This window comes from Silurus aristotelis (assembly GCF_946808225.1).
Source record: "Silurus aristotelis genome assembly, chromosome: 7".
NCBI lineage: Eukaryota > Metazoa > Chordata > Actinopteri > Siluriformes > Siluridae > Silurus > Silurus aristotelis.
This window is the reverse complement of record NC_139580.1, coordinates 25700869-25725407: the sequence shown is the minus strand read 5'-3', so window position 1 is coordinate 25725407 and position 24539 is coordinate 25700869. Positions and strand designations below refer to the sequence as shown.

Below are 24539 nucleotides of genomic sequence, written 5' to 3'. Positions count from 1 at the left end.
CCACTGTTGGAGCAATTATTAAAAAATGGAAGAAGCTAAACATGACTGTCAATCTCCCTCGGACTGGGGCTCCATGCAAGATCTCACCTCGTGGGGTCTTAATGATCCTAAGGAAGGTGAGAATTCAGCCCAGAACTACACGGGAGGAGCTGGTCAATGACCTGAAAAGAGCTGGGACCACCGTTTCCAAGGTTACTGTTGGTAATACACTAAGACGTCATGGTTTAAAATCATGCATGGCACGGAAGGTTTCCCTGCTTAAACCAGCACATGTCCAGGCACATCTTAAGTTTGCCAATGACCATTTGGATGATCCAGAGGAGTCATGGGAGAAAGTCATGTGGTCAGATGAGACCAAAATAGAACTTTTGGGTCATAATTCCACTAAACATGTTTGGAGGAAGAAGAATGATGAGTACCATCCCAAGAACACTATCCCTACTGTGAAGCATGGGGGTGGTAGTATCATGCTTTGGGGGTGTTTTTCTGCACATGGGACAGGGCGACTGCACTGTATTAAGGAGAGGATGACCGGGGCCATGTATTGCGAGATTTTGGGGAACAACCTCCTTCCCTCAGTTAGAGCATTGAAGATGGGTCGAGGCTGGGTCTTCCAACATGACAATGACCCGAAGCACACAGCCAGGATAACCAAGGAGTGGCTCTGTAAGAAGCATATCAAGGTTCTGGCGTGGCCTAGCCAGTCTCCAGAACTAAACCCAATAGAGAATCTTTGGAGGGAGTTTAAACTCCACAATTCTCAGCGACAGGCCAGAAACCTGACTGATCTCGAGAAGATCTGTGTGGAGGAGTGGGCCAAAATCCCTCCTGCAGTGTGTGCAAACCTGGTGAAAAACTACAGGAAACGTTTGACCTCTGTAATTGCAAACAAAGACTACTGTACCAAATATTAACATTGACTTGCTAAGGTGTTGAAATACTTATTTGCAGCTGTATCATACAAATAAATAGTTAAAAAATCATACATTGTGATTTCTGGATTTTTTTTTTTAGATTATGTCTCTCACAGTGGACATGCACCTACGATGACAATTTCAGACCCCTCCATGATTTCTAAGTGGGAGAACTTGCAAAAACTTATTTTCCTCACTGTATGTATATATATATATATCAGTCAGGTTTTTGGCCTGTCGCTGAGAAACACAGAGTTTGAGCTCCCTCCAAAGATTCTCTATTGGGTTTAGGTCTGGAGACTGGCTAGGCCACGCCAGAACCTTGATATGCTTCTTACAGAGCCACTCCTTGGTTATCCTGGCTATGTGCTTCGGGTCATTGGCATGTTGGAAGACCCAGCCTCGACCCATCTTCAATGCTCTAACTGAGGGTAGGAGGTTTTTCCCCAAAATCTCGCAATACATGGCCCCGGTCATCCTCTCCTTAATACAGTGCAGTTGCCATGTCCCATGTGCAGAAAAACACCCCCAAAGCAGTGGAGCATGCTTCACAGTAGGGATGGTGTTCTTGGGATTGTACTCATCATTCTTCTTCCTCCAAACACGTTTAGTGGAATTATGACCTAAATGTTCTATTTTGGTCTCATCTGACCACATGACTTTCTCCCATGACTCCTCTGGATCATCCAAATGGTCATTGGCAAACTTAAGATGTGCCTGGACATGTGCTGGTTTAAGCAGGGAAACCTTCCGTGCCATGCATGATTTCAAACCATGACGTCTTAGTGTATTATCAACAGTAACCTTGGAAACAGTGGTCCCAGCTCTTTTCAGGTCATTGACCAGCTCCTCCCGTGTAGTTCTGGGCTGATTTCTCACCTTTCTTAGGATCATTGAGACCCCACGAGGTGAGATCTTGCATGGAGCCCCAGTCCGAGGGAGATTGACAGTCATGTTTAGCTTCTTCCATTTTCTAATGATTGCTCCAACAGTGGACCTTTTTTTACCAAGCTGCTTGGCAATTTCCCCGTAGCCCTTTCCAGCCTTGTGGAGGTGTACAATTTTGTCTCTAGTGTCTTTGGACAGCTCTTTGGTCTTGGCCATGTTAGTAGTTGGATTCTTACTGATTGTATGGGGTGGACAGGTGTCTTTATGCAGCTAACGACCTCAAACAGGTGCATCTAATTTAGGATAATAAATGTAGTGGAGGTGGACATTTTAAAGGCAGACTAACAGGTCTTTGAGGGTCAGAATTCTAGCTGATAGACAGGTGTTCAAATACTTATTTGCAGCTGTATCATACAAATAAATAGTTTAAAAATCATACATTGTGAGTTCTGGATTTTTTTTTTTAGATTATGTCTCTCACAGTGGACATGCACCTACGATGACAATTTCAGACCCCTCCATGATTTCTAAGTGGGAGAACTTGCAAAATAGCAGGGTGTTCAAATACTTATTTTCCTCACTGTATGTATATATATATATATATATATATATATATATATATATATATATATATATATATATATATATATATGTTCTTCTTTCGGCGGATCATCCATAACCCCTGTCCTCTACATCTGTCTCTTTCAAACCAACTTTCCTACATGTTTTCCCTCACCACATCCATAAACCTCCTTCTTGGCATTCCTCTTTTTCTCATTCCTGGTGGTTCCATCTTCAGCATTTTCCTACCGATATACCCCATGTCCCTCCTCTGCACATGTCCAAACAATCTTAATCGGGCCTCCCTCATCTTGTCTCCAAAACGTCCTACATGCGCTGTCCCTCTAATAAACTCATTTCTAATCCTGTCCATCGTCGTCACTCCCAACGAAAACTTCAACATCTTCAGCTCTGCTACCTCCAGCTCCACTTCCTGTCTTTTACTAATTGCCATTGTCTCTAGACCATACAACATCACAGTTCTCACCACAGTCCTATAAACTTTCCCTTTCACTCTTCCAGATACTCTTTTATCACAAATTACTCCTGCTATCACTCTTCTCCACCCACTCCACCCTGCCTGCACTCTTTTCTTCACTTCTCTAACACACTCTCCATTACTTTGCACTGATGACCCCAGGTACCTGAACTCCTCCACCTTCTCCACTTCTTCTCCCTGCAACCGCAACACTCCACTGCCCTCCCTCTCATTCACACACATGTACTCTGTCTTACTCCTACTGACTTTCATTCCCCTTCTCTCCAGCCCATACCTCCACCTCTCCAGGCTCTCCTCAACCTACTCACTACTCTAACCACAAAGCACAATATCATCCGCAAACGTCATAGTCGTTCCGTAATGACCTCGTTCATCAACCTGTCCATCACCACTGCAAACAGGGGAGTGGGGCTCAGAGCCAATCCTTGATGCAGTCCAACCTTCACCTTTAACCAGTATGTCGTTCCTACTGCACACTTCACTGCTGTCACACTGTCCTCATACATGTCCTAGAGCACCCTCACATATTTCTCTGACACACCTGACTTTTTCATTCAATAACACAACTCCTCTCTCGGCACTCTGTCGTACGCTTTCTCTAAATCCATATATATATATATATATATATATATATATATATATATATATATATATATATATATATATATATATATATATATAGAGAGAGAGAGAGAGAGAGAGAGAGAGAGAGAGAGAGAGAGAGAGGGATGGATGGATGGATGGATGGATGGATGGATGGATAGATAGATAGATAGATAGACAGACAGACAGACAGACAGACAGACAGACAGACAGACAGACAGACACAGACAGACAGACAGACAGACAGACAGACAGACAGACAGACAGATAGATAGATAGATAGATCTTTTATATTTTTTATAGTGTACCTAAGCATGAACAAATTCACACTTTAATGAAGAAGAAACAGAGCAGCCAAATTTGGATTTTTGGCAGATTTGGAAAATGACTTGGCGGAACAAACATACAGATAATAAGACTAAGTATGCACACAAGTACTCAGACACAAACACGTTTAATTGTATTTGCTATGACGGGTTGTGCCAGTACAACCAGAAGTCTTTATACATCTTTGGTATTTAATCCTTTGACTTTGTACATTTATGGCATTGTGGCAAACGCCCTTCTCCAGAGCAACTTACAACTGAGCAAATCAGGATTAAGAGTCTTGCTCAAGGGTCCAGCAGTGGCAGTTTAGTGGTGCTGGGTTTTGAACTCACGACCTTCTGATCAGAATTTCAACATCAAGGTATTGTCACTTGAGGTCCCATTTCAGGCCTGAGTTCAGGTTAGTATTTGTGTAGAGTTTTGCATGTTCTTCCGGTGTTTGCTTTAGATTCCTGTTGGCATTGTCGGTTGTCTACATTTCCATTAGGTGTGAATGTGTGAGTGCATTGTGGCTTGAAGTTCACTGATAATTACCATATAATTACCACCCCAGTGTTCTAGGATGAGTTCCAGAATCACCACAAACCTGACCAGGATTAAGCAATTGCCTTATCTGATGTGACCTGGAAGACAAAGAGAGGGACCAGGACTGAAGACTAATATCTTATCACCTCACAATCTTATAAAATCTATACATTTTTAATTGTGTGAACTGTTGAAAATATGCCAGCTTTTGATGAGCCATTTGTTCTGACAAGGCCCAAATTAGTTGCAGGATAGGCGTGATCAGGGAGTCACTTACGGATCATTATTTTAATTGTAGCACAGTGCTGTTAGTGACTTGCCCTGCTGGGTACCTTCAGACGAAAGAAGATAAGCCATAGGAACAAAATTCTGATTGGTCCAGTGGGAGAGGAGAAGTAAACGTCTTTAAAATAGCCGGCAGCACATATGGGCCAAATACAAGTGCCATTAGCGGAAATGAAACGTAGCAAGAAGTTCAGCACTCAAGGGAGTCTGGTACAGCCTCAGGCAATTCGTCTTCCACAAACAGTGTGGCATATCCGTTTAAGGACCGTCCTTACACGCTTTTGCTTTAACACCCAGTATGTCTAAGATTTGCCCAAGAGTCTCTGCACTTCTAAGGACTGCGTGTGCTCCCTTATCAAGATGACTGGCTGCTGGACAGTCCCAAGAGCCAGACAGCGCTCCTTATCTTACATGTTGATAATCTAGGAAGGAAAATCAATTAAAAGGAAAGCCTTTTGGCACTAACACAGACTGTTCATGGATATTAAGCTCGGCTTGTAGGCTACGAGAGCCTTTCTGAAAGAAGACGGCTGTCTAAGAGCCGTCTCAATCAAAATGGCAGGTGGAAAATGGCAAAGGACCCCACACTGCCAGGTGTTTATTTTGCAAATTTGGCAGGGATGATGGTAGTGGCAGTTTAAGTGATAAAACCGGAACGATGCACCACAGACCGTTTTTTGTCTGAATGGCGACTGTCTGTCAGTCATATTGCTAAAGCATGAGTGAATAATGGGGAAAAATGCAAGCAATATTGACATGGGTAAAAAGATTACCATGGCACACTAGATCATACGCTTTGTTTTTTTGTAGGTATCCCCCCTGGGTGTGACCCCAATATACTAGGATGTTTGCAAGGGATTGGACACAACTGTATATACCATATAAACTTTATTTACAAAAGTATTCGGACACACCTCTTAATTTATTGAATTTAGATGTTTCAATCAGACCCACTGCCACAGTATATACATTTTCCACACTGAGCCCTGACCCCAACCCCATCAAAAAACCTTTGGGATGAACTGGAATGGAGCAATGTCCAATGTCAGTTTTTGACATGACAAATGCTCTACTGGTTGAACGGGCAAAAATTCGTACAGAAACTATAGTGTTGATGTAATGTTCACTTGTCCCAATACTTTTGACCTTTTGTTCTGATACACTTAGAAATGAATACAATCAACTAAATTGAATGAATAATCACTGTGTTATTTTTCTGTGGTGTTCAGTCCCTTGGTGTAGCCAGTGGTGGACAGTAATAGAGTAAATGTAATTCGTTACTGTATTTAAGTAGCTTTTTCACGTATCTGTACTTTACTGGAGTTTTTCCATTCGGGGAGATTTTTACTTTAACTTCACTACATTTCAAACTCAAATGATGAGTGGATAAAAACGTAACTGTGTTTTGAACTCGTTTTGATTGGCGCTTGGTGGTCTCTAATTATAACCAACATACAGTTCAGCTTCAGTTCAACAGCAAGCAGAACATTTTGAGAGGAATAAATGATGGAAGAAACTCCTGACTCGAACTCGCCACAACACCTGTGGCCTTTTTGGCACAATGTTTTTGAAGCACTTGAAAAGAAGGTTTGGGGCTCATGATAATTTAAATAGATATAATTTTTTGACTCTAATATTATTCTATTAATAGATCAGTGTGCTGAGAGTAACATCTGTCTTGTTCAAATAAACTGAGTTAATTGAGCAAAGAGTCTTGTGACAAAAATGACAATAGGAACATTATAGCCGTAATAAATCATAGTACTTTGGATACTTAAATACATTGGATGGAAAATACTTTCGTTTAAAGGGGGCATTTTTACTTTTACTGGAGTAATATTTGACCTCGTGTATCGCTACTTTAACTCAGCTACATAGTTTGTGTACTTCATCCACCACTGGGTGTAGACATTCCTCATTGTCCCTGAGCAGTCAAAAACTATATATAAAACAGTTGATTACATCATTTTTTTGGGAATTTTACACAAATCTTTTACATATGTACAATTCTATATCTGAAAGAAGAAAATTCAGATATAGAATTGTACATATGTACAATTCTATATCTGAATTTTCTTCTTTCAACTCATAGTTTCATGACATTTAGTAACTGGTCTTATGGCACTAATTAAGGCAATAAATGCAGGATGGATTGACCTAGTTTGTCCAATATCCTACTGGCAATGCAAGAGCATGCAATGTTCTGTCTCCCTCTACCGACCAAAACGTTAAATAGTTTAAATAATTCAAATATTTTATTGTCTCTCTAGTGAACTGCTGCTCATGAGGCATTTTACATTTTACTTTTAACCAGAGTTTTGAAGTAATCTCTCACCAGGAGTCTTCAAACTGGAGTCTTCAAACCTCAGAAACTGATGTAATGAGGCTAAAAAAAATTAAGATGCCTTGAATTTAAACTGGTTTAAATCTGACTGTTTATAAACCACAAAAATAATATATTTTTACTTAGAAAACAACTAAAACTAGAATAAACAAGAGTCCTTCAATAGTTGAAGCCACGTAAACCATTTTTATTACAAAAATGCAGTTTAAAGACTCGCAATACAGAAGCTCACAGCTAACAATGAAGGTTACACCATCTTTAAAAAAAAACAACAACACTTTATGGCTCCCATTAGGGGTTACCACAGCGGATCATCCATCTCCATACCACCCTGTCCTCTACATCTGCCTCTTTCACACCAGCTACCTGCATGTCTTCCCTCACTACATCGATGAACCTCCTCCTTGGCCTTCCTCTTTTCCTCCTTTCTGGTGGCTCCATCCTCAGCATTCTCCTACTGATATATCCCATGTCCCTCCTCTGAACATGTCCAAACCATCTCAATCTCGCCTCCCTCACCTTGTCTCCAAAACGTCCTACATGCGCTGTCCCTCTTATAAACTCATTTCTAATCCTGTCCATCGTCATCACTCCCAACGAAAACCTCAACATCTTCAGCTCTGCTACCTCCAGCTCTACCTCCTGTCTTTTACTCAATGCCACTGTCTCTAATCCATACAACATCGCAGGTCTCACCACAGTCCTATAAACTTTCCCTTTCACCCTTCTATCACAAAACAGTTTCCTTTCTTATTTCTATAATAAAAAATTATAATATAATATGGTTTGGCAATAAATTCCATCAAGAACCTGTCAACAGTATGGTGTTGCTATAATATGATATGTTAAACTTACTATTTATTAGCATAAATAAAAGCATTACACACTCTTGCCATCTGGGCAGTTTGTTTCTCCAAACATTCAGCTGTAAAACTTACAAAAGCTTCACTAGTAACTACTACTATTTATTTCTGACCTTGCGATCCAGAACATTCATCAAGAAGTTCAATAGGATTTAGGTGCAGTGACTGAGCAGGTCATTTTATGATAGATATCACTCCAGCTGAACGTTTGCTCTCTAAATAATGCTTACAGAGGTTGCATGTACGCTTCAGGTCATTATCTTATTGTATGGTGAAGTCGGTTGCAATGAGCCACAGTCCAGACTGAATTACATGGTGTTGAAAATATGGAATGGTTGCCATGATGGTTCAGTTTTCCTTTCACACGGAATACGTTTCCAACCTTCCCTGCTCCAAAATAACCCCATAGCATTAAGCTTCCACCTCCATGTTTGACTGTGGGTGTAAAGCAGCATCTCTCCTGTTCTCCGTCTTATATAAGCTCTTTTGTTGGAGCCAAAAATGTCAAATTTGGACTCATCTGTCCACAGAACTTCAGTCCAATCGTTCACTGTACAATTGTTTTGCCTTTTACTTAGTTTGTTGCATATTAACAAAAGGAACATCCATGTGACTGAAAAACCCTGGTGCTACATACAACAACAATTACAGAAAACAGAAAACACAGGGCTCAGGACTAGAAAGTGTCCACGCCACATAAAGTGCATTGTGTGCAACCTGGAGCAAACAGTGCAGGACAATAGAGGACAGTGCAAGACAATACTGGACAGTGCAGGACAATAAAGGACAGTGCAGGACAATAGAGGACAGTGCAGGACAATAGAGGACAGTGCAGGACAATACAAGACAGTGCAGGACAATAGAGGACAGTGTAGGACAGTACAAGACAGTGCAAAACAATACAGGACAGTGCAAGACAATAGAGGACAGTGCAGGACAATACAAGACAGTGCAGGACAATGCAGGACAGTGCAGGACAATACAAGACAGTGCAGGACAATACAGGACAGTGCAGGACAATACAAGACAGTGCAAGACAATACAGGACAGTCCAGGACAATAGAGGACAGTGCAAGACAATACAGGACAGTGCAGGACAATAAAGGACAGTGCAAGACAACACAGGACAGTGCAGGACAATAAAGGACAGTGCAGGACAATAGAGGACAGTGCAAGACAACACAGGACAGTGCAGGACAATAGAGGACAGTGCAAGACAACACAGGACAGTGCAGGACAATAAAGGACAGTGCAAGACAATACAGTACAGTGCAAGACAAAACAGGACAGTGCAGGACAATAAAGGACAGTGCAAGACAATACAGGACAGTGCAGGACAATACAAGACAGTGCAAGACCATACAAGACAGTGCAAGACAATACAGGAGATTGCAAGACAATACAAGACAGTGCAGGACAATACAAGACAGTGCAGGACAATACAGGACAGTGCAGGACAATACAGGACAGTGCAGGACAGTACAAGACAGTGCAAGACAATACAGGACAATGCAGGATAATAGAGGACAGTGCAGGACAGTACAAGACAGTGCAAGACAATACAGGACAGTGCAGGACAATAGAGGACAGTGCAAGACAATACAGAACAGTGCAGGACAATACAAGACAGTGCAGGACAATACAGGACAGTGCAGGACAATACAGGACAGTGCAAGACAATACAGGACAGTGCAAGACAAATACACAAAACAAAATAGCGCCGCCAGTAAACCTGTTGTGTATTGCACACTGTGGTGTGTAAGAAACGTGAAGTGAACAGTAACAAAAAATTTAAACAAAATGTTGTGCAAAAAGAGCAAATAGCAGCAGTCCAGAAAAGATGTGCAAAAACGGCATGTAAACTGTTTATGGTAATGGAGTGATGTAATGTGAGTGGTACTGAAGACATGGGTGTGTAAAGTGAGCACGAGTGTGTGTTGAGTCCGGGTTGTACAGATCAGTCACACAGTGTGTGTGTGTGTGTGTGTGTGTGTGTGTGTGTGTGTGTGTGTGTGTGTGTGTGTGTGTGTGTGTGTGTGAGTTCAGTTCAGTTCTGTATTGAGAAGTCTGATGGCTTGAGGGAAGAAACTGTTACACAGTCTATGAAAGACTAAGTGTTCCTACATTTTTACAGGCACTGTAAGTTGTATGTTTTTCTGTTTTTGTTTTTTTACATATAGTGGGACAAAATTATGTGAATAAATCATTATTAGATATAATGCTACCTAATTAAGTACATTTAGAGGAATCTGATGAAAGAGAATATCACTCTCACTGGTGCAAATGGGATAAATAATCTATCTTTTTTTATTAATATTTATATTAAGTATTTTTTTTATTACTTAATAATGGGTTTAATTTATGTAGGGCCTTTAGAGGGTTGCTGTACAGATTATATCTGAGCTTGGGGAGTATGAACAGGTATTGTTTGCTTGAAAATGACTGAATTGGTAAGTCACATTTGGGACAGCATAGTCAGTATTCAAACATATGTTGTGTTTTAATCTTTTATGGTAGTTCAGAAAAAGGTAACTATCAGTATGTGTACATTGTTGAAGCTAAAGTTTGTGTACACCTGAGCTGTACTTCATGAATGGATTTTGTCTTTTATTTGCTGTTATAATAAGCACCACTCTTCTGGGAAGGATTCCTATTAGATTCCATTACAATTACCATTAGATTAGATAGCGTGTCAGTGAAATGTGAATTTGTGTTTATACAGTTTCAGGAGCATTAGTGAGATAAGGCATTGATGTGTGATGAGGGCAGTCGGGTTCCAAAATCCACGACAATGTAGTGTATAATTATATGTAGCCAACAAGTATCATGTTACAGAACAGATACATCCTATTTAATTTCTGATACCACCCAATCAATCAATCAATCAATCTAAATGCTCCTTTGCTAGTCCTAGTCCTGATAAACATTTAGGTCTATCTCACTTACCTTCACGTTCCCATCAAAAGATACAGGACTACCCATTTAACGGTGCATTAAATATTAGATCTCCAATAGGTTAAACTGAATTTATTGAGAATGTCCAACCCTTGTACACAAACCATGGCACCCAAAAAGTTATGATGGTGCTGATAGCATTCTTGGATTTGGTCTGAATCTATGGGTCGTTGCCTCATCCAACGCTGCTGCCTCTGATTTGGGCCTAGGAAAGTTTGAGATTGCCAAAACAGCCTCACGTCAAGTCAAAGTTCTGGTAGCAGAGACTACGTTTATTGGGACAGAAATTCGCAATTATGCCTTTCTGAGGACTAAGGTCTTAATTCCTATCAGTTCCAAGCACATCAGTTATTCTACTGCTTGAAAGTTATATATAATATAATATGTAACATATGTAATAGGTTACATGTAAACATGTAAAAAATTATCTTTATATTCATTTCGAACTGCGGTTCCCAACCTATTTTACATATTAACATACATATTAAATGACTATTATATTGTATTGTTATAATATTATTATTATATTATTACATACTACGTTATATTGTTATACACGTTATACAATGATTTTTTTAAATTATTTTAAGTATTACACATATATTAGAAATGTAACTCGAATCATGAGACTGTGGAAAATTGGCATATGTGGTCATTTTGTGCAAATTAAATACCACGAGCCGGTTTCTCATCAACGCCTTGGGTGGTTCCATGAAAATCCACGGGAAGAACGGGAGCTTTTAGGATGGATTTGGACTGTAGTTAATGTCAACAGTCTCCTACATTGACTCAGGACTACAGTTCGCTTCTGATCATCATCACTGTACCCTGCAACATCGTATATCTGCTATTAGCGGACATTCGGTGCAACCCAGATGAGGATTGGTTCCCTCTTGAGTCTGGTTCCTCTCAAGGTTTCTTCCTTATGCCATTTCGGGGAGTTTTTCCTTGCCACAGTTGCTCATCAGGGAAAAAGCTTACTTACAAAGAACATATTTACTTTTAATCACCACATTATCTGTGTAAAGCTGCTTTGAGACAATGTTCATTGTTAAAAGCGCTATACAAATAAAAATGAATTGAATTGAATGCAGATCTCAAAAGGCAATTAATTGGAAAGAAAATTACAATTAAAAGAGCTTCCCCTTTTTCTGTGTGGTCCGGTGATCCCCTGCTTGGATTATTGTTTTTTTTTTTTTTTTTTTTTGGGGGGGGGGGTCCCCTGATTTAGAAGGATGTAAAGAGTATTTGTGTTAAACTAATTGACAAGAGGTTATCCCATATAAAAATAAACTTTCTGGGCCAGAAAGTAGACTTCTAAGCTGATTGTGTTTTTAATCTAGCTCTGGGAAACTGTCTGAAATTATTTTTTTATTATTATTTCACATTACTGTTGCTAATACTGAGTGTTGCACCTTTAAGATGATTCTTGAAATGATTAAATTGAAAACGTGTGGATAAAGAACCGGGCTTAAACATGTAATGGCGGCGCAGTACACACACACACACACACACACACACACACACGTTTCTTGGTTAACGGGGCAGGAGCAGTCTTCTCTTTTGTAAGAGTTGACTGCCTGCACGCACACACACACACACACACACACACTATGAGTATTGCTTCTGAGTCCAGTAGTACAATATGATCAGATACACGTGCAAAGGGGGGGGGGTGTTAGGGTTAGGCATTGAATTCAAATTGGGCCTGCGTACGATTTGATCGTACCAAAGGCCTTCTTCTTCATCATCATCTTCATCTTCTCCTCTCTGGTCTTCCTCTCGAGCTTTAGGTGCCGAGTTGAACAGAGTTGCTCCTGCCACACTTCTCTCCAGATGAGTTTCGCCGAGTTTACATCCGGGTTTTTTCCCTAGGCAATGGAAGTCGTAGCACCACTGTTCCCTAGGCAAAGTGAAATAAATTCGCCGCACCGTCACAAAAAAGTAGTCCTGTTCCGAAAACACTCTTCGTCTCCCTGTTATCGCACGAAATTACCCCACGTCCATCTTGTCCACCCTTCCCTAAACACCAGCAAGCGATTCGACTCAAAACGAGTCGATTTTCCTTGTTTCTTATTCACTTCACACAGCCCTTTCGTCTCCCTCTTCCTGCGCGCAGTGATCGTTTTTGTGCTGCGGCCGGTGGTGAATGAGATTGAACAAGAGTTCTTGTTTTGTATCTCAGTTTCTGTCTCTCTCTCTCTCTCTCTCTCTTTTTTTCTTTCTCTTTTTCTTTTTTTTCCGTTTCAAAATTCCAACATAGGAAGGCACAAATTTAACCCGACGCTGAAAGAAAAAGAAGGGGAAAAAAAGCAGCAATTCCTTCGAACAAATCCATGATCCTTTTTTTTTTTTTTTGGAGTGATGTGAGGGATCGTTTTGGGAAGGTTGTTTTTTTTTTTTTTTTTTTTTGCAGATATTTTTTTGGGAGCGGTGTTTGTAAACAATTCTTGGGAAAAAATAATAATAAACCCTGGGACAGGAGGGTGAAAGAAGAGGAAGAGGAAGTAGAAGAAGCGGAGGAAGAAGAGGAGGACTGCTGTGGAGTGAGTGAGAGAGAGAGAGAGAGAAAGAGAGAGAGAGAGGAGTGCTGGGGTGAGTAAGTGCGAGAAAGAAATAAAGCAGGAAATTACGGATTTTTACTAGAAGTTTGCAAATTGTTGGACTTCGCTCGCATTATTTGTGCCTCATCTCGGGTTTTAGTATTGGAGGCAACCAAAGAAGGTCTTGTAGGAGAGAAAGGAAGTCTAGATGATTGTTTTTATGGTGTTTATTTCTCCTCTCCTTATAATAAAGAGTTGAGTGAGTGCAGTGGATACAGCAGCAGCAGCAGCAGGAGGAGGAGGAGGAGGAGAAGAAGAAGGAGGGGGGGAGAGAGAGAGAGAGAAAGCGGACAGAAAGCAAAGCCGATGGAGGACGAATTGAACTTCGGTTAGAAACCTATAGGAGCTGAGAATAGAGAGGAAACAGCTTATTATCAACCATGTTGGCTTCTAGAATTACAGTTATCTCCTGGTACAATTGGCTAAGTGCTAGCATTAGCACTAGCTGCACTAGCTTCTCATCTAGAGTCCAAGCCCAAGTGCTAGCACGATGCTCCTAGGTCTCTCTATCTAAATGTATACATATGTATGTTGTGTAATTATATATATATCACCTAATATATATATATATATATATATATATATATATATATATATATATATATATATATATACCCCAATATATATACACATATCTCACGTTTCCTTTTCTAAGTTGCTCATTACGGTCCCTCGCCACCCAGGACGACTTGTTGGCCCGTCCCTCCCATGTTAAACTAGTGTTTATTTAGTCTCTCTGGCTAACTTGTCCTGGTCCTCTCATTGCTAATTATGCTAGCTTTGCACCAACTACACGATTCACAGTTAGCAAATAAAAGCATAGCCGCCCTGTCACTCAAAAGCCTGGCGAGGTGCTTGCAAACTTTTTTTTTCGTTTTCCTTCTCCATCTTCCCCTTTTCCCCTCTCGTTCCTGGTTAGAAGAAGTAGAAGTCCTAGGCCTTGTGTTTGGATCGAGTGCACCACCACTTCTTCTTCGCATCATCATCATCATCATCATTATCGCGCCCCCACCATCCACCCCAACAGTGCCAGTGAAGAAGAGCTGTTCCAGGCTCCTTGGTGAACTTAAGCACTTCCTGTGGTACATCTTGCATGGTCACAGATCTTCAGGTCTCATTCATGAAGCACATCTCATTTATCATCTGTTTTTTTTTTTTCACTTCCTCAACTCTATACATAGGAGTGATCCAAGCGTTCCATGAATATGCTGAAGGGAAAAGGCTGCGACGAGTGAGTGCATGAGTGTTTCAGGAAGGTGAGAAGTTTCGTTTTAGAGGTCAGACGAAGAGCAAATTGTGACAATGAGAAGAGGAGTATTCCAGGAACGCGGGAAGTTCTATCCTAAGGTCGAACAAACTAAATGAATCTTATGAAACCTCCACATCGTTTCTCGACTCATCTTCCTGCTCAGAACTATGACAAAGTGAGGATGGAAGGAAGGAGGGAAGAAAGCTGGGCAGCTGTAGAAGTATAGGTCCATGTTTGGATCAATGCACCACTTCTGCTTGGGTTTACATTTACTTTTATGGCCCTTATCCAGACCGAGGGACAATTTATTCATAAAAATGAGCAGTTGAGGGTTAAGGGCCTTGCTCAAGGGCCCAGCAGAGGCAGCTTAGTGGTTGTGGGATTTGAACTCATGACCTTCTGATCAGAAGTCCAACATCTTTCCCTTCTTGAGCTATGCATCCTGCAACAGCCCCCAGTGTAGAAGGGAGCTGCTCTCAGCCCTTGATGAACTTCGGTACTTCCTGTGGCACTTTGCAGGATCACATGCACAACAGGCTCTCAGGACTTATTTAGTACATTTGATATCAGAATGATTTTGTTTATTTATTGTGTGCTTTTTTTTTTAATTGTCCTCCAAGAAAATATGGTACTATCTGGCTCCTCTCCTGACTTCCTTCCTTCCTGACTTCCATTCTCGCTTTGTCATAGTTCTCAGCAGGAAGATGTGTCCAGGAATCAGGTGGATTTTTCGTAGATCTATGTGATTCGTTTGTTTTTGTTTGTTCACTTCAAAGACCTCAAGATAGAACATTACGCTTCCCTGGAATACTTCTTTCCAACCTCACTTTGGCTTAGTTCTCAGCAGGACGATAAGTTCAGAAAGGAGGTTTCAAAGTTTTGTGTGGTGGATTGTTTAGGGGTTTTCTTTTGTTTGTTATTGTTTTTGTTTGTTTGACCTCAAGATAGAACTTCACAGCTTCCCTGAAATACTCCTTCATTCGCTCATCTCAGCCTTTTCCCTTCTGTATGTTGCTTAAGAGCTTGGATCAGATCATTCCTGTGTGTACAGTTGTACGTAGTGAAAAATGAAAACAAAAATCATCACGATGGGAAATGATGTGCTGAATGAGACCCGAGAGGCGGATGTGTATGCGACCCTGTAAGGTACCACAGGAAGTGTTTAAGTGGTGCACTTGATCCAAACACAGGCTTAGGCTTCTACATCTTGCCCGATTCCCTTCTTTGCTCCTCACCTTCTCACTTTGACATAGTTCTCGGCAGAAATGACGAGTCCAGGAACCATGTGGTTTCACAGTTTTGTGTGGTAGATTGTTATTTATTGTTTGGTCTCAAGATAAAACTTGAAGCTTCTCTGGTATACTCCCAAATTCTTCTCAACCTTCTGTATATTTCTTTAGAGCTTGGATCTAATCACTATCGTTTGCCTGAATTGTGCGTAAAGTGTTTGGATTCAAAACACTTTTATGTCCTTTTGTATACAACTTTCTGTATTCTTGAAAAGATTTCCTTTAAAGCTGATGTAAAGCGTGATAAATATGCAGGTTACACCACATCAGTGGTGTACAAACTTTTTTTTTAAAGGACAAGGTTTTAGATAATTGGATGGATGGATGGATGGATGGATGGATGGATGGATGGATGGATGGATGGATGGATGGATGGATGGATGGATGGATGGATGGATGGATGGATGGATGGATGGATGGATGGATGGATGGATGGATGGATGGATGGATGGATAGATAGATTGATTGATTGATTGATTGATTGCATTTGTCAGATGCCCTTACCCAGAGCGGCTTACATTTATCTAATTTACAGAACTAAGTAGCTATGGGGGTTAAGGGCCTTTTTTAGGGGCCCGGGACTGGCAGCTTGGTGTAGCTGGGATTTAAACTCATGACCTTCAGATGCAAAGTCAAATGTTTTAAGCACTAAGCTACCACCTCCCCTAGTACCTTATTAATCTAAAAGGAAAGTATTAACAAACTAGTACCCTCAGACTTTTGACCATACTTTTATATTAAAGTAGGGTTACATATAAGTAATGTCTAAAAGTCTGAGGTCACCAGTGAAAGATTGTGGTTTAGTTCAACAATTTTCACTGCAAATGACGATCTTGAGAATGACTACAATTTACATGAATCACAGTATCTCATGAGTTGCTCAGTATTCATTCTGTCACCTTTGTGCTTTAATGTCAGCGTTCATTCGAGCAAAAGTTTATCCAAAACCTCATGATTAATTTCATATCCAGTGCATCACGGTGTGGTCTCACATGCTGCAATAGAAGAGATTAGACACGAGGTACAGCGTCGTTAACACAGTCAGTGTTACACATTTGCTTACATTGAGATAGGAATTCAAGAAATACTTTAGAAACGTGAATATTCGATGTTCAAGATACTGAATATTGATTTTCTTTGTTTTGAATATTCGAAAATTTCTAAAAAAAAAAAAAAAAAAAAAGTAATTGGACAAACTAACAATCATAATGAACTTTTCGAAACTTGGTTATAAAGTTGGCACTTTCTTTATGTACTCTGAGAATTTTAATGGGTCTGTAGCTGAAACTTTTATAACTTTTTTACAGACACACTGTAAGTAATCTGTAAGTAAAAAAAGAATTGATGATTGGTTCTTTTGAAACCATCTGTAGCCAGGACTAAATATCCTTCTGTAAATGAAATCACAGGTATACCTCCACACTGGAGCTACCTAATAAATGTTTGCTAATGGAATACATTGTATTTTTTCTGATGTTTTACATACCTTTCAGGTTATTTGTATACGTAAGGAATAAAACCAATGGCAAACAAACTTTTGCAACTGTACTGGAAACATTTGAGACTCATTGTGCCATGGTTTCAAAGACTCCCCACAGCATTCACATTATCTGATATGCAAGAATGATTTGAGTACATATTACATTATAATAAATGAGTTTAGTTTCATATATACTGTAGCATGGGTCAACCGATAGTGGATTTTATAGATAGGTCACCGATAGATAGCTAGGTTGGATTGTGCTTGCCGATAACCGATAAATCAAGCAATAGTTTTTTTTTATGGATTAAAAAAGAAGCATCAAGCAGTACTAAATCATGAAATTGTTCTAAATTAAATAAAAATGAATATATTAATAAATATTCAGGGGAAAAAAAGACTGAGTAATTGAATTTGAATGATTGAGTGAAACTGAATCCAAAAGTGCATTCAAACTGAAACAAAAAGTAACACTCCAAATAAATAAAAGACACTAACAAATATCATGCGGCACCACTGATTCCCCTCTAGAGGCCACTTTTGTGCTGTAATATGACAGCGGACCTCCCCAGCGGCAACCCGGAAAAACTATCGTTATGGATTTTTGCCGATTATTCGGCAAAACCGATGAATCGGTCGACCTTTATACTGTAGTAATAAGCAGATTGTAATAATCTGTGTATAGTAGTGTTGAAGTTGGCTGTGAATCTTTGCAAAGATCGTTTAGATAAACAGGTGGTTATACACAGTCACTTTATTCAGAAAACCAGCAGGCAGTTTTCTAGTCTAATGCATAAAGTCATGTAGGCTCAAGAGCAAACATTAAAATGAAGAAATTGTGATCTCTTTAAATTTGTTCATGGCAACAGTTGTCTCCAAAGTTTACACAGAATTGTGCCAAAAAGGTGAGTGGTCAACAATTCTGGTTGTGAAAACTTTTTGAGCTACGAGGAAAAGTATAGTGACTTATATAATCTCTCATTATACAAACAGAAAAGCATCTCCGACTACACAACATAGCAAACCTTGAAGTAGATGTTGTATAACAGCCGAAGAACAAATTGGGCTTCTGAGACTATGATAATTACACGATTACCCAAACTGGATGGTTCCGTGCTCATGATAGTCTCAGATTCTTGTACTCGCGTGACACGAGTGGAACCTGACGCTGTTTTCTGTTGTTGTAGTCCATCCATCTCAAGGGCTGATGTGTTGTGTGTTCTGAGGGGCTTTTCTGCTGTGTTGTGAAGAGTGGTTATTTGAAGTCCTGGACACTTCCTGTCAGCTGCGAGTCTGTTTATTCTACTCCGATCGAACTTCAGTTGTTTCAGCCTGTATACTTTCTGTAAACCAGGTAGTTTTTCGTTTCGTTTTCTTCACCATTCTGTGTAAAACTCTAAAGGCTTGAATTTTACATTAATAGGAGAGCAGCAGTTTCTGAAATGTTCGAACCAGCCCATCTGGTACTAACAGCTGTCACAAATAATTTCACAGAAATCCCACTTTTTCTTCCTTCTGATATTTGATTAGAAAATTTAAGAGAAGCTTGTGACTTGTAGCGATATGATTTATTTATTTATTTTTATTGTGTTGCCACGTGATTGGCTGATTAGTTAACTGCAGAAATGGGCAGGTTTTTATTTCAAAAAGTTGCAGGTGAATTTTGAGGTAATAGATGGTCGCTTAGTTGTAAAGGCATTAATGGTTAAAGCATTAGACGTTGGATCAGAAGGTCATGAGATCAAATCCCAGCCACACCAAGCTACTTTATTATGTAGTAGTAACGAGTATGCAACCAAATCTTTTACGAAAATTTTTTTTTTCGTATTTTTCAAATACAATGAATCCAGTCATCTAACCCTTGATATCAAACCCTTTTTTTGCTTGGTTATAATAAAGTGTCATCTCCTGCCTGTCCCGAGGACCACGAGCAGCCGCTTATAGCAAGAAATGCCCCTGAATGTGGTGGTTGTAGGGTTTTAAATTGTTATTCCAGTGCAAGAGTGGTGCTTTTTGTTCAAAATCATTTAAACATTTTCCAACACTGCACCTCAGATTTCAATTTATGACTAAATATCTAACTTGATAATCAGACTTTGCATAATTCAGTTGCAGTAATCAGAATGTCTGAAGAATGTTATAATCGTTACCAAGTCGCGTTCTTCTTGCTGTATTAACGTGCATTCGACGTGTTTTCGTTCGGCCCCGGTTAATCTGCATCCTTGAACACTTGGATGTTTGTTGCGATTTCTTTTATGTTTCTTGCCGACTTCTGCAAAACCACATGAGAGACAGCATTAGACAGGAAGCTCCATTAGATGCGCGTAGTGCCATACCGTACTGTACGTGTCTGCGATAGCAGCCTCGTTTCATTTTCCTTGTGTTTTAATCAATAACCCAGGCTACATTGTTTACGCTGTGCAGTTAATGAAAAGAGCCAGAGCTGAATATTGGTACAGTGAAGTACCATGTTTCAACAATTAACTATAAAGCCAGAGCATAAGTATGTGTGTGTGTGTGTGTGTGTGTGTGTGTGTGTGTGTGTGTGTGTGTGTGTGTGTGTAGTGGTGAGTGTAAAATTTGTGTTCTGTCACCCAGCTCAGGGTTAATACTGTTTCTTGATTGCTCCCTACTTCACCGTTTCAAGAATTTTATTAAAATTGTGTTTTTGATGAAGCACGTTTTCTGTACAAAATAGAAAATAAACAAGTGTGTTATTAAGTCACCGACTCAACAGATTGCTTTAGATCGGGGCAGGAAAATGGTTCCTAGTGTAAAAGCAGTCGTATGCACTCTGTTTGAGAAATCAGTGACTCGAGCAACATCCTCACAGTGCCATAAAATTTGTGTACGCCATTTGCTACAAGAAATTGGATTGGAGTTGATCCAAGTATGTGTGTAAGGATCAATAAAAAAAAAAATTAGTAGCATCAAGTACGATGAAACGATCTTATTGAGATTATGTTAATCATTGAGACCTTTGCGTAGCATGTGTTTTATTTTTGAAGCATTACACTGGTGAAAGAGCTCGGATTTCCAGGTTTCCCATTAAACACCCACCACCCCAACCCTCACGAATATCAAATTTATTAATACATATATTAATTTCTCTTTTTTTTTTTTTTTTTTTAGTTTTTTGGTTTCTTTACATTTTCTTTAAACCAATGCTGATTCATATAATCATGTGTCTTACGGTATGAGTCTTTGAAACAATTAATAATTTGCTGTTTCTTGACTAGAACCCAATTAATTATAAGCTCATTTTAATTAAAAAAAAAAAAAAAAAAAAAAAAAGGTCAATACTTTAATTGTCAGTTTTTTTGGTAAAGCAAACAGCTGTGCCTAAATTGAACCTCAGAAAATCTTTGTAAATACACATTTTGTATAAGTTTTTATTTTTATTTTTTATCATTTTTTTATTATTATTATAATATAGCTGAATCAGCTATTTTTTTTCCTCATGAAATGCAGAAATCATCTTTCATTCGCTGTTATATTAAATCAAATTCGATCCGGTCTGATTTCTTGCTTTAGAAACCTTATTTAATTGTGCATCGTGTAGGGTTTCTTTGTGGTCCTTGGACAAAAGTATTGGGACACCTGACATGTCCAACCATATTTGGTTCTTCCTCAAACTGTTACCACAAAGTATAGAATGTCTTTGGATGCAGTGGCATAAAATTTTCTCTCCACTTGAACTAGGAGACCCGAACTTGTTTCCAGTATCATAATGCCCTGAAAATATGCTTTACATGTGTTGGAGTAGAAGATCTCCTGCTTTAGATCTATCCCCTGTTGAACACCTTTGGGATTAACTAGAACACTCAGGCCTCCTCACCTCACACTTCACTAATGCTCTAAATGAGCACAAATCTCCACATGCACACTCCTACATCTAGTGGAACATCTTCCCAGAAGAGTGGTGGTTATTATAACAGCAAATAATGAGTAAAATGGGATGGGATGTCTAGAAAGCGCATACAAATCTTATGATCAGGCGTCCACAAACTTTCCAGGTTGGAATAGTCTTTGTGTGTTTTCATGTTGCTGTGGAATGTATATGTCTGGACTCAGGCTGAATTGATCAACAATTCATGCAACACGGTGATTACGATTTCTTTTTAAAAGCCTGTTTAAAGCCGCAGTCTGGCATTTGCAGCAATTTAACGGTCTTTTTGTGTGTCCAGATGAAGATATTAAGAGTCATGGTAATGGATTGATTTTTTTTTTTTTTCTGTAGTAGAACTGCAGGCTTACAGGTGCAACATTAATGAGCTGAGAGATGGACGCTGTGCAGTCCCATAGGCTATGAGTGTGTCTCGCCCTCTGTCTAATTGTGTGTGTGTGTGTGTGTGTGTGTGTGTGTGTGTGTGTGTGCATGCAGGGAGTTGGAGAGTGAGTGGACACCAGTCTTATTGCCAGCTGGTGAGTCCTGTAATAGCTTCAGTTATAATTGTTCTTTTGGCTCAGCGTCTCGCACACCAAAATCGATGCTACCGAACGTCTGTAAGGCTGCCTTTCACTCGCACATCATTACTGGCCAGTAATTGTCATGTCCTCAGTCAAAATGACACGCGCAATAATAAAAAATCCCGCGTCCACAATAATACAGATGGATCCCGAAAAACCGCTTTTTTTGGCAAAAAAAAAAAAAACACTCACTAGTGTTTTCAAACGTTTTCCGAAAATCACTCATCCACATGAAAACGTCTAACAGCATCATACCCAAACGCTACAAAGCTTTGGCTTGCGTTCCATTACCATCAGTCCTTTTATTTAATTTTCTGTCTTTTCAAATTTATGCACCAATGTCGAGGAAAGGCACCAAGTTTCATCAATGGACAAATGAATTGTTGCTACAGTAACCCAAGATTATAGAGTTGTTTGTTTTGTTAAATGGGTCACATGATAAAAAATACATTCGTTTCATAAAGTTTTTCGAACATCTCCGTTTTATCAGTTCACGCTACCACACAAAGGCGGCGTTTTCGTATTTATTCACTCTGGAGAGTTATTTCTTTTTGTATACAGATCAATGTGTTTGTAAATATATACATCAGGGGTCCCCAAACTATGGCCCAAATATCAAACTGCTCTCTGAACAATACCAGAGACATATTTTGAAAGTGTAATTTTAAATATGTTTTGCTAATATCATATCTGTATTTGTTAATAAAAGTTGGCGTTCAAACGAAAATATACCTTAGGTTTTAATTGAGGTTCAAACACAGATACTATCTGCTATCAGCAAAAAACCATAAGGATAGTTTTTCCAGCTTCCGTTGCAATTAGGAGAGCGGCCACTAGAGGTGACACACGTGTGGTTGAGACTGCGTGCTGCACTGAGAGCGCTATATTATATTTATAATGAATAATTGATTGATTATAACACTTTTTCATGATTTAGTACGTTTTTTTTGTATTTTTGTAATAAAGTCCAGTGCTATTTTTCATGCAGTGTTACGTTTGTTTGTTCATTTGTTTTTATCCAGTGTCCATTTAAAAAATAGTGTATTGTTGGAAAAGACAGGTGCCCCAATACCTTTTTGGTTCTATCCTGTCTTCGTAATGAGTTTCACTTGTTTCCTATCGGACATATTTGTATACATTTGAATAAACCTCTACACAAATAACAGTTTCTAAATATTTTGCAGGCTGAACAAATTCCTGGGACTGACTTGCCGGCGAACTGGACCAATGATGGAATTACAAACATTACAGGAAGCCCTGAAAGTGGAAATACAAGTCCATCAGGTTGGAAGGCGTTCAGTCAGTTCATTGTATTTATTGTATTTCGAATCGATACAAATCTGACCTTCAAATGTCGCATCTTGTTTCTTCAACTCTAGACACGTGTTAATGACCTGCTTAATGACACTGATTCAGTGTGTTTAAGGTTGGAGGAACTGATTTTTCCTTGCTAGGAGGCAAGATGATGTGTGTGGATTCAAATGTTTGTTTTCTATAAAGTCAGTAAATATTGCAGATGCATGCGTGTATTTAGAAATGAAGGTGAGAAAATAAACGCTTTCTTCTCCCAGCAGTATAATTGGGAGCTGCATGTTCCAACAAGTAGAGCACGAGTATAGATGCCTCAGCAGGATAAATACAGTAGTTTGGGAACATGGCAGCACTATTGTTAGAGCGGGAACATTGTTGCCAAGTCTTGGGCTCATAGCTTTAAAGCCTCTTGTATTTGCATGCTCAAAGGGTACTCTAGTTTAACGAGACACAGTGCACTCTTAGTCCAGGTGCACAGGGATGGAGAAACCGTTTACATCTCAGCATGGAAGTAACTAATGGATGCTTCATAGCAACTAGGTGAACCTTTATTTTTATTAAGCCGAGCGTACAGCGTATGTTGGTGTATAGAGCACACGTGTGACCTACAAACGCTCTCTAATGGCAGCATCTGGTGAAAAAAAACAAAATCGATATAAGAATCTCACCTCTTAATTGTTCATTATACTGTAAAATATGCAAGTCATCCCGTTCTCATAATAATGAACAAAGAGTGAACCATCATGTCTTTGTCCAAAACTACTTCAACAAGTGTATCACAGGTGTACTGTGTTGCAGTACCAGGCTTGGCCTGTGAGTGTCGCTATTGCTTTGTATTACACATTATACATGACACTGACAATTTTTCTCCCCTTCTTTTTCTTTTTTTTTTTTAAATACAGAAACTGGTCGCGCAAATGAAGCAGGACCCACAGGTAAATACAATTCTTCAACAGTTCATCAGGTTGTTTAAACAGTCAGTTCTAGACGTTCTGGGCAAAAATAGAGTATTATTGTTAAAAGCAAACAAATTCATTTTGTTTTTAATGGGAAGCCATGCAGTACAAAAAAACCTCACACAGCTGCCCGAATTGCTTCTTGCTTTTAAATGTCTGGCAGCAGAAGAACCTGTAATGCCAGTAAACGTGCCCTGTAGCAGCCTAGGTGTTGTTAGGGAGTGTGCAGATTTAATATTTGTATTGTGTTAAGCTATACGGTTTAAAATCCTCTCCTGGATACAAAGCAGGCTTCTGATCGAACGTATTTTTTTTATAAATTAGTTTTTTCCGAAAATGTAATCGCTATAAAGTTATGGCTGGTTAACATCAGCCTGAAAACGTTTTTGAATTGCGTTTGCATGCGGTTTTAACCAT

The 24539-nt window shown here is 39.4% G+C and overlaps 1 protein-coding gene across 13 annotated transcripts in view; it reads left to right on the top strand.

Moving 5' to 3' along the window:
• Nucleotides 1–12573: 12573 nt before the first annotated feature.
• phf21ab (PHD finger protein 21Ab) overlaps nt 12574–24539 on the top strand; it is a 34343-nt gene continuing 22377 nt past the window's right edge. For 4 of the 13 annotated variants that reach the window (XM_083546263.1, XM_083546270.1, XM_083546273.1 and 1 more), the window contains exons 1-3: nt 14524–14623; nt 23040–23139; nt 24069–24101. In XM_083546263.1, the coding sequence (XP_083402389.1) occupies nt 14607–14623; nt 23040–23139; nt 24069–24101 (150 nt within the window). In that variant the 5' untranslated portion in view covers nt 14524–14606. Of the gene's footprint in view, nt 13360–13560; nt 13696–14523; nt 14624–21769; nt 21811–23039; nt 23140–24068; nt 24102–24539 lie in introns of those variants that run through there. The other 9 variants (XM_083546271.1, XM_083546265.1, XM_083546268.1 and 6 more) reach the window with 6 other exon arrangements.